Source organism: Monopterus albus, unplaced genomic scaffold (assembly GCF_001952655.1).
Source record: "Monopterus albus unplaced genomic scaffold, M_albus_1.0 scaffold384.1, whole genome shotgun sequence".
NCBI classification, from domain to species: Eukaryota; Metazoa; Chordata; class Actinopteri; order Synbranchiformes; family Synbranchidae; genus Monopterus; species Monopterus albus.
Window position 1 is genome coordinate 151,183 of NW_018128264.1, and position 11,206 is coordinate 162,388.

The window sequence follows — 11,206 nt, forward strand, 5'->3', positions numbered from 1 at the left end:
TCACTTGCTGGAAAAAAAAATAGGTAAAACACTAAGAATTGTGTGTCAGAGGCAAAAACTGGAGTGAGAGGGGAGCGAGAGCAAGAAAAGGGAGTGAGTGAGGGAGAGCAAGCAAGTTCGAGTGTGAGAATCGCTCCTGCCCTCTGTCTTCACACTGCTGCCTGTATGTATGTGTGCGCGCCGCCTCTCCCCGCACTCACTCTCTCTCTCTCCCTCTCTCTCTCTCTCACACACACACTCAGACGTGCGCATACACAGACCAAGGGGGAGAGAGGGAGTGTGAGGGGAGAGAACACATCGCAGCAGAGATGCAGCAGGAGGTTTTCCGAGGTACGTTCTCTTGTATGCTTGCCTTCCTGAGACACAGACAGAGAATAAGAGGAAGAGAGGCTGAATTCTGTTATTTCCTTGCTTGTTTTTCTGCTCCACTCCGCCGCTGTGGCGCTGGTTGCTACGCATGTGAAGAGGAGGAAAAGATTTTTATTTTACAGTGCTTGTGTTGGGGCATGAGTGCTGATGGGTGTGCGTATTTATGTAGTGTGTGTTTGTGGAAGCGTATTTATGTGTGTGTGCGCCTGTGGCTGAGGCTGTCTGTGCGTATGTGTGTGTGTGTGTGTGTGTGTGTGTGCCAGTAACAGGCCTCGTCTCCCTCATCCTCCCCTCTGTCGCTGGCGCACCACGCAGTTCTTTTTTAAAGAGCAATGACTCGTTTTGAGATTGTGATGAAACTTTTAATTCATAGAAGCCACTTTCGTCTGTGTAATTCATTGTAGACTTGGGGCGGCCTCCATACATCAGAACAGGTGTTAAACATGATGTGAGCTTTGTTGTTGGGGTCTTAACATGATGGGTCAGTCTCCCACCCCTACCCATCAACTTAGGAGCAACATTAGAGGAAGTGCTTTGGAAGAAAAACTTGGATGTAGGCGATAGTAAACATTTCTAGTTCCTCCGTCTGTTTCTGTTTCTTATTTCAGTTTTGGGACGTTCAGGTTGTCCTCCATTTTATCCGTCTCTTACTTTGCTGGAGGTTGTCATACAGCAGCAGACGGCATGTTTATGTCACCAACAATGGTGTTGCTGCCCATAACCCCCCCCAAAACAACAGTATCTGCTACCAACTACTCCATGTTCCTGGTTTCCATGGATGCCATGCCAAGGCCCTGTGTTTAATGTATGGAAAATATGACCCACACTGCCACAGGCATTAGGGATTAGGGTCATAGGTCAGATAATAGGAAGTGTAGTTTCTCGCTCCTGTATGGTGCCACACAGATGATGTCATCACAGTGGGGGCAGCCTTTTTATTTTGGTCATGTTTGTTTGGGTCTTGCATTAGATAGATCATGTCTGTTGAAACTGCCTTTAAGCCCTTTTCTGCCCTGGACATTAAAATGCTAGTGTGCAAGTTTTGTGGTTTGCAAGATGAAGATGGTTTGCTTTGTTTACATTATGCAGTTATTTTGAAAAGCCACATAAAGGATGTTGATGTACCAAAGTGCAGTTGCATTCAGGAAGCTGGTGCAGAGCTTCATTCTCTGTCAACCGCCATAGTTATACTTGCAGTATGTAACGACTTCTGTAGCATGCATCATCCTTACTCAAATGTTTCTTGGTTGTAGGCTCAGAACACCAATAGGGCTATCACAGCCTCTTCAACAGGGACTCTGCATCAAATTGAAAATGATTTTGGGGAAATTACCTCAAAAAGGTCACCAGTGTAGTGTTACTGCTCTCCAGGGGTACTATTCAGCCTTACTGTTTCCTAATGCCTCCCGTGATTCTGTTGAAGCAAGCAGAATTATGGGCATTATGTGCTGGGGTGAGAGCTAACAGACAGTGGAAAACGTATTTTAAACATGGGCAGGTTTGAGTGGCATGTGAAAACTTCACATGAGGAGGAGGTAGCATGCTGAGGGAGATCTGTAAAACATGGAAACCATGAAATGTGAACATGGATGAGATGTGTTTGAAGTTACCCCTACATCCCCTGCTCACTCCACCACAAACACTGCTACCACCTGTGCTCAACCACTCCCCAGCCCATACAAACTTCCCCTACCCTTACCTCCTCCCCTTCCTCCCTCTATCCCATCTGGCTGGCTCCTCCACGCTCTCTTGGCCGGGGGGTTGTGGAGAGTTCAGTAGCTGTTCTTGCTAACGATGCCCCCCTACTCACACTCTTACACACACACACACACCCTCCTCTTCACAGACCAACTGCTGCTCTGATCGTTGGGCCCCTCTGGCTGCCCCTCACTGGGGAGAAAGCCCAACCGACACCTTCCTCTTCCCGCATGCTCCTTGCCGCTGGCTCACCGGCTGGAACACCGAGGCCCCCCACATTCCGGCTTGCAGGCACTTCCCTAAAGTCTTCACACACACTCGTACACAAACACACGTGATAACAGCACATCCTTGCTTAAGATATAGTTAAAGGATCCTTTTGGTTTATTACAACTTATTTCTGTAGTACTGACTGTCACTAATAATAACATCTGTGAATGCAGTGAAAATGCCTAGAAGAAATATAAAGACTAAACATGCAAATTACAGACCGACGTCCTGTTTCAGTGCATTCGTAAGGTTACTGTAGCTTTGTGCACACACAGGTTTCCTGTGCAGTGTGATGCATACAAACATTTCATGTGTACTCACTGTCAGTTTTACCTCAAAATAGTGTTTCAGATCACCTCTAAACTCACTGGACTGCCCGCATTCCTCTCCATGTATTAATTTTCTGTGTTCTTGGATTACAGCAGCTCCTTTTGTGAGTGCAGTGATGCTAAAACTATGAAAATAAGACCCAAGTTGTAATCAATCAGGGCTGTGGTGAGAAAAAGCACGAGAACTGGGAAAACTAGAGAAACCGTGATTATTTTAAGCTGTATTTTATGAAAGAAATTTTAATGAGGCTTTGGTACTAATGCCAGCTGTTTATATTCATATTAAAATGTGAAAGCAAATAAAGTGCCACTAAAGCAGTATTAAAAATGTAATTTGTTAGGATGAGACCTTTAATCTTCAGTTATAAAAACTGTACCAAATAGTTCAAAATGGTTCATTTTAAAAGCCAAATGAAGTTTTTGTTGGCACTGATTTCTCTTTGAACTGTATAACCGCACAATGCTTGTGGTTAGATTTTTTAGAGGAATTTCCTTTGAGGTGGAAGTTGGCAAAAAAGAAGTGTGGTTACTGGTTATTGAATCCTGACTCTCACCACAAGTACCAGTTTTGTGTGGGATAAACAGATTGCTCAATGGCTGATTCAGGACCCTGAGCTGGCGCACCAACCACACTCCTCTGCCGCCCTGGCTTTTGCTTTACATGGCCTCTCCAGCAGTGATGTCTCTAGTGACTGATTTCAGTGGATTACTAACTAATGTCCATCATCACTAAGTCCATGATTTCAGATGCTGGTACCAAAGTATCTCAAAGTAAAATAGTAAAACTTTTATTTTGAATTTGTCCCAAAAATCAAGCAGACAATGCTAGGATTATTGGCTGAAACAGCACTTTTAATTCCCCTGTGTTAATCAGTTTTAATGAATGAGACTAATCTGTGCTATTTCTACTGACTTAACATTGAAAGAGTGAAATTCCCAGATTCAAAAGCAGACAGTGTTTACCTTTGCCATTTGATATGAAATACAAATTCAGTTGCTATACAGCTAAAAGTATGCCTCTGTTCTTGCCGTTATATGAAAGCCCGTTGTATCATGTGTGCTATGTTTACCTGCTAGTTAGTAATTTGTCCTGCACCAGCTGAGCACCTGTTCGTGCTAGGAGGTGCCACAAGCATAAATAGATGAACATTTCGTAGGCCGACCGACATGTTTGTGCAGAACATCCTGTCGCAGAGAGGTGTAGGAACAGGGTTGTTGTTTATTTTGGTTTTGCTGTAGGGTCCTTGTCACATTCACGGTCACATTTGTTTGTGTCTCAGAGTTACAGGGTGTGTTTATTAGTATATCCACTCATCTACGCTTATAAGAACGAGATAATAGTGCTTTTCTTCATGTCCTATGTGGTTGTTCGCACAGTTCGTTGTGTAATGTGAACCCAGTGCATTCAAAGTGTGTTAAAAGCTGCCTGTCACAGTCAGACAGCGAGTCGTGCGTGCTCAGCTTGTGCAGCAGCTGTGTGCGTCACAGGGAGAAAGGGAGAAAAAGAGCGAGGGGGCGTCATACGCATTTTCCTGTCCGCGGCGCAAGCATCAAATGAGATGGTGAAATTTTTAGCATTAGCACTGTCTGTCAGTGTGTCCACCCACTTGTAGCCGTCTGGCACTTGCCATAAGGGATTTCCTGCACAACATTAACCGCTCAGTAAATGTGAGTGACAATGAAGGCCTGATTCAGAGCAGAGCAAAAAAATATGGCAAGCCTGGTGAGACAGGATTGTACATCCTTGTTTTCAGACAGATCATCTTGACTAGGCCTTGAACTGGATTGTTGTCTGTACAACAAGTGTGTGCCACTGTTTGCACTAAGTACGTCAATACTGAACACGCAGTTTCCCTTTTGTTGACGAGTTAATTCCACCTGTGCCTTCACTCTCAGTGCTGTGTTTCACTCAGACTCTTGGTTTTGAATGTCATTTACAAGTGGGCTCAGTCATGCTGACGTACTTTGTTTACACCTGTCTGTCTTGCCTGTGGACATGTATGAGCGTATGTCCAGCGTAGTGTAAATTCTGTGAATGTATATGTGTATGTTTGTCTAGGTGCTGGTTGTTTTTGTGTGTGTTAGTGTTTGCCTGGGCTTCTGTCTGTCTAACAGTGCAGTGTGTCTGACTGTTCTTGCTTCAAACCCCTCCTCTCTCCTTCTCTGTCTGTTGCTCTCTCACTAACCCTCACTCGCCTTCTCTCTCTCCCTTTTTCTATCACCCTTTCACTCTCCCTCATCCTCACCCTCTCTCTCCCTCCTCTTCTCTCTGCAATAACAGTGCTGACCTAGTTTCTGCCTGTTCTGGGCGGCCTGTGGAATTTTACAGCAGCCTGCCTTCCTGGCTGCTTTGCTGCTTGAAAACGCAGGCAGAAAAGCATGACTGAGGATTTTTCTTCTCGTCACATCATTATGGCCCTATACTGTCCCTGTTCTTCTCCGCAGTCTGCAGTCGGCAGACCTCAACAAATGAACCTTTTTAAATAAGTAATAACAGCACATTGCCTATCGCACATGAATCTGCAACTATGTATGGAGAAATTGCTGGAGGACTGCATCTGCCACCATGGCAGTCAAATTAGAATGGAAATGAGAATGGCCTGTCGCTCATCTTCTACAGCTTAGCTGAGATTGCACCGGATGCAGGGGGCGGAAAAACACCCCTTCTCCTTGCATATGAGTGCACCCTCCCTCCCTTCTCCTCTTCACCTCTTTCCTTTATGCCTGCCTTTGGCTTCACAAATAAATAGTTAAAGTCATGTCTGGCAAATACTAGCCATGGCCAGGAATGGCTAACAAGGCTCTTGCTCAGATAGCACAAGAGTGGGACTATTTTTATGTGCGTTAGTGCCACAGATCTAAGTCAACACTCTATTCTGAGACAATCTTGATTAAATCTGAATGCCTTCCAATTAGGCATAGGGAATGTTGTGTCACAGCCGAGAGAGATGGATCTGTGGAATGCCTTTCTGAAGGCTTGGCTGTGGCACGCAGAAATCTAAACCAGTGCTGCCGCAGATTCATTCCTTCCCCCTACACTCTCGCTCTTTCATTTACCATTCCTGGCTGAGCTGCTGGAGTTCAGCATTGCTGGGGCATTCAGTTTTCTTTGTCGTTTCTCGAAAGTGTTCCATGAAACCATGGCTGCTACTGCAAAAGCTTTGGGTGCAATGTTAATTTTTACTTCACGTAACTGTACATGTACATATATAGTAGAATGTTTATAATGCTAATAAGTTCTTTCTGACTTTTTTTCAGATTTCGGGGGCTGGTCATGGTGTCTGGTCAGAAGGCGTGGGACCCCATCCATGTGGGCCTTATTCAGTCACATCTGAGTGAACAGCACCTGGCCACTGGGCTAACCCCCCTCTGCAGCCTTACACATAGTGCAGCTAAGGACGCCACATATCAGCAGAGTCAGCAGTCACCACCTTTGTCTTCTCCGCCACTGTCATTTGTGGCTCAAGGCACCCTTCACCCAGTTCAGACTTCCTCACTGTTGCACCCGCCTGTCAATTTGTACAGCTCAAACAAGATCAAAGGACTACACAAACCAGTCTGCTGTCTTGGATTGGCCTTTCAGCCTGAAAAAGAGGAGGAGGAAGGGGAAGCTGAGCAGTTGGAGATGAAAGTTAAAAGGCATGGAGGCCGAGGAGAGGCCATGATGGATGACAGGCTGGAGGACATGTCTGATGGACCTAAAAATGCAAAAATCACCCTAAGCTTCCCACTTAGTGCCGCCCCTCTCCCAGCCTCTCTGACATCCCCAAGCCATGGTCGTAGCTCCTCCTCATCCTCCCCTTCCCCCCACAGACGGCGCCCATCCTCAAAGAGCTCAGATGAGGGTTCACTGTGGAAACTGGATGCTACCATGGATGTAAAGCACAGACCTTTTAAGCCCCCTAGGCATGACAGCTCTCCGTCCTCTTCACCCTCTTCCTCCTCATCTCCCATGACTGTTCATGCAGTTCTCAGAAAGGATATAAAATCCCCGCCTCCTCTAAAGTGCTCCAAACTCAATTCAGAGACTCAGTTTCCCAGGTCACCCCAAAGATCCTCCAGCGGGTCTTTAGGGGGCTGTTATGGTGGAAATGGATGGGATGAGAGACACAGGGTGGCCAACGGCACAGCCTCGCCCTCTCAGACTGCCCAGATCCTCTTCAGCCTGGGCACATCGCCCTATCAAAGAGGCGGGGATGCAGAGAGGAGGGAGAAAATAACAGGGAGACCTGCTGGGAAAGTGGGAAGCCCTCATGGACCAAGTCTTCACCCACCCACCCTCCACCTCCCTCCCCCCTTACCATCACCACCTCCGCCCCCATCTGAGGGTCTTACCGCACCTCCTCACCCATCCTCCTATTCCCCTACTGACAGCTTGAAGCCTGAGCTGATTTGCGGAGTGTGCCGTCGGCTTTTCAGCTCTGCCTCCTCCCTTACAGTCCACATGCGGCTGCATCGCGGTAGCCGTGCACTCAGTTGCCGTTACTGTGGCAAAGTCTTCATCCACAGCAAGAGACTGCAGTCCCATGAGGCCTCCTGCAGAGTGCCAAACCTACCCTCCAGTAGCCTGGGTCCTCCTTCTCTCACTCTACAGCCAAAAGAAGAGCCACTGGAGGAGGGTGAGGTGAGAGTGGAGGGGGGAGTGATTGTAGGACAAACAGACATCAGTAAGGCACGGCCAGGGAAGAAAGCACGGAGCCTCCTGGCACGCATCCAAAGTGATGATGCAGCAGCCACAGAGCTACTGGCGGGCGATGAGAACCATTTTGTGAAGGTGGTAGATGGCAATGTCATTTACTTCTGCTCTGTGTGTGAGCGTTCCTACATGACTCTGTCTAGCCTGAAGCGTCACTCAAATGTGCACTCCTGGCGCCGCAAATATCCATGCCATTACTGTGACAAAGTCTTTGCCCTGGCAGAGTACCGCACAAAGCACGAGGTGTGGCACACAGGAGAGCGGCGCTACCAGTGCATCTTCTGCTGGGATGCCTTTGCTACCTACTACAATCTAAAAACACACCAGAAGACTATCCATGGGATTAATCCCAGCCTCATTTCCAGTGAAAAGACAGCCAACGGGGGTTATAAGCAGAAAGCTAATGCCCTTAAGCTTTACCGCCTTCTTCCCATGCGTTCCCAGAAGAGGCCCTACAAGACCTACAGTGACAGTTTGCATAATGGCCTGCTACTGCCATCAACTGAAACACCTTCCCTCTCCCTGCCTGGCCTGGGCTGTGCTTTGGACCCTGGGGACATACAAAGCTTCATCAGTGGGGCCCACCCTCAGAGTGTAAAGCCTGACCCAGATGCCTTCCCCAATGGCTTCCCTGTTTCTGTGGCTGCTGAGCACAGGGACCTCTCCTCACTAACACCCCTCCCCCAGACAGACATGCCCCATGTTAGAAAACATGATAGTGAGACCCTAGAGTTAGAGCAGGGAAAAGTCAGTGGCAGCTTCAAAATGTCCAGTAGCAACAAAACCAAAACTCTCAAGAATGGTAGAGGCACAGAAACAAGTATGCCCTCTGTGATAACATATGGCCATACAAAGCCCTCTGTCATAGTTCATGGAACAGCATTATCATCCTCTGTCATTGTGCATAGCAACCAGGTCACCTCTGGAAGTGACAAAAACCCAGTGAGCAGCCCATCCCCTGAAACCAGCAACAGTCAGACTTCACACAAGGGCAGCCCTAGGCCAATTAAAAAGCAAAGGCATAGTGCAGACAACCATAGAAAGAGGTCCAGAGACAGTTCAGACACCACAGACGAGGGCTCGAGAGGTAGACAGGATATAGAGAAAGGCCGATTATTTCACAAATCACACAAATCCCATAACAAGAGTGACATCTTTAGCTCAAAGCAGCTGTCAGCATCTCTAGGGTCACAGATCAAAGAGGCCGGGCCACTGTGCCAGATTACTGTACGTATTGGTGAGGAAGCCATAGTAAAACGTAGCATCTCTGAGACAGACCTGAGGAGAGACAAGAACCTTTCTCCCCCAAAAACCAAACGGAGTGAAACATCATCAGTGCGAGAAGTCAAGCAACCACTGCACTTTCACTCCCACCACCATCACCATAAACACCGTCTCCACCACAGAGCCAGCATGGAAGCAGAGGGGGATAAGGAGGGAGGAGACTGTGAGGAGGAGGTCAGAAAAAAGAGCTCTAAATCCCCCGATGAAGCGAGGGAGTACTACTTCCGTCAGGGGGTGCGTGAGCAGGAGAGCGACCATGACATGGAGGATAATTTATGGCGGCCTTACTACTCCTACAAGCCTAAGAGAAAGGCCCAAGCACATCTACAGAGGGTCAAGAGCTGGCAGAGAAAACTGAAGTACAAGCGCTCCATCCGGCTGAAAAGGAGGGCAGAGAGGCTCAAGAACCATGTGAATAAAGAACCAGAGAAATCACTAGATGAGGAAGAGGATGGGAATATTAAGGAGGATGAACAACTGTCTAAAGGTAACAGAGACAAGGGAGAGGGGAAAAAGAAAGATGATATTTCTGCCCCTTTAAAGGAGCAAAACAAAGCTGCAGAAGGACATATTAAGGAGACCCGACATGAGATTTCTACCCCTCCTCTGCACTCTCCGAAGTCTCCTCTGTCTACCTCAGTGGCTCCTACAGGAATAAAGCGGCGACCTTGGACCAATGGGAATGCAGCAGAGTGTGGTACATGTGGCCGCTGGTTCTCAAGCCCCAGAAAGCGAGACAAACATGAGCTGAGCCACCTGCTGGAGTTTGTATGCCTCTTCTGCCGAGCCACTTTCCCCTTGAGGGATAAATTGGAAGACCACCAGAGAGCCCAGCATCCCAAGCCAACTGAGGCACCCTCTGTACCCCCTAAGGTGGTGCTTGGTGACCACGTTGAAGGTGGCGGTGTAAAATCTGTACCAGAAATTGCAAAGTATGATGAAGAAAAGGGGGGGCAAGTGGGCTTAGTAGGGAGTAGCTCTAGTCCAAGTCGCCTGAGCAGAAGAGCATTATCACGACACACCTGTCCACAGTGTCACAAGGTGTGCAAGACATCCTCAGCACTAACCCGCCATATCCGCCGCCATGAGTTATCCAGTTCACCAGAAAGAGAAAGGGAAGATGAAGTTTCAGAGCCAAAAACAACAGAGACAGTTGTTAACACTGTTAGCAGAGACTTAGAGAGTGAAAAAGGGCAGGTTCCCAGTGCTCTTTCTGTTTCAGTTATCAGCTATTCAACATCAGACCTGCCCAGCAGTGGTGAGTGTTTGGCATCACAGCAGCATGAAGACCATCTCAGTGAACTGACAGATAAACATCAGATGTCAGAATCCAGTGACACACCTGAACTAACAGAGCTCACACATCCAGCTCCAGAGAGAGAGCCCAGCCCACAAATTGCAGATCTTCCATTAGACAGTCCAGTTAACCTTACACCCAGTAAACAAGATTTCATGCCTGCCACACCCTCTACTCTCCAGAGTGTGCTAGTCATGAATGGACCTGAATGTCTGGACTACCGCACCCTCAGTAAAAAGAACACAGACAACCAGATCCACAGAATACCGAGTCCTGTGCACATTGTGGCACCCACCAACCCCTCTCCCAGTGTGCCTGTGACGTTGCAGACCAGAATAACTACTGCTGCTCCTTCTGTTTCCATGACAACAACTCCCAACTCTGAGGGGGGGTTCGTGAAACGGGATGGGGTCATTATGGACAGAGAGAGAAAGGGTGGGAGTGCTATATTTCTGCGTGCAAGTTATGAGGAAGCACCTCTGGTCCAAGATCTCAGAGTTCAGTCCCTGTCCAGGAGTCCCTCTCCCACTGAAGCACAAGACCTGACCATGTCCTCTATACTGGCGAGAGAAAGGGAGGTAGAGAGGCAGAGAGAGAAAGAGAGGGAGCTCAAGAGAGAGAGAGAAAGGGAGAGGGACATGGAAATAGAGAGAGAGAGAGAGAAAGAGCTAGAGAGGGCCAAGCAGATGAGTCGAGTCACTCATGCCCCAGAGGACCAGATTGCTCTGTTGGTCCCTAAAGAGGAGCCCTTGAGTCCTCTGCCTTCCCCCAAATATATCCCCACTCAAACCACTATGAATGGATCCTCCTCACACAGGCACACTTCCAAGTCCCCCTGCCGGTCCCCATCAACTATTGGACTGTTAGCTCAAGCCAACCGCCAGGTTCACTCCAGTTCACAGGGACTCGACAGGCTGACACTGCCCAGTGGAGCAGCTGGTGCTGGTGACCGCCCCTCTGCCCACGCTCTGCTTCTCCCCCGAGCACCCCAACCACCTGAGCCGGATCACCAGGACACTGTTTCTTCCAGAGATTCTCGGCAGAGGGACGCCACCCCATCGGGCTACCCTGCCCAGGATTATCCCCTACCCCTTACTGTGCCAGACAACTACCACTCTGGTAAGAAGCAGGAGGAAAACCTGCTCATGTCCTCCTATCCTGCTGGAGCTCTTCCCTTTGGCCCACTGGGAAAAGTGATGGTCCCTAATGGCGGGGGCCTGGCCCAGCTGCCCTTTTATCCAGACCCCTACCCGCTGCTCTATG

At 48.3% G+C, this 11,206-nt stretch overlaps 1 protein-coding gene across 1 annotated transcript in view; it reads left to right on the forward strand.

Moving 5' to 3' along the window:
- zbtb4 (zinc finger and BTB domain containing 4) overlaps nucleotides 1–11,206 on the forward strand; it is a 24,957-nt gene that overhangs the window by 12,675 nt on the left and 1,076 nt on the right. The window contains exons 4-5 of the mRNA XM_020585909.1: nucleotides 243–330; nucleotides 5,925–11,198. Of these exons, the coding sequence (XP_020441565.1) occupies nucleotides 5,941–11,198 (5,258 nt within the window). The 5' untranslated portion in view covers nucleotides 243–330; nucleotides 5,925–5,940. The remainder of the gene's footprint in view (nucleotides 1–242; nucleotides 331–5,924; nucleotides 11,199–11,206) is intronic.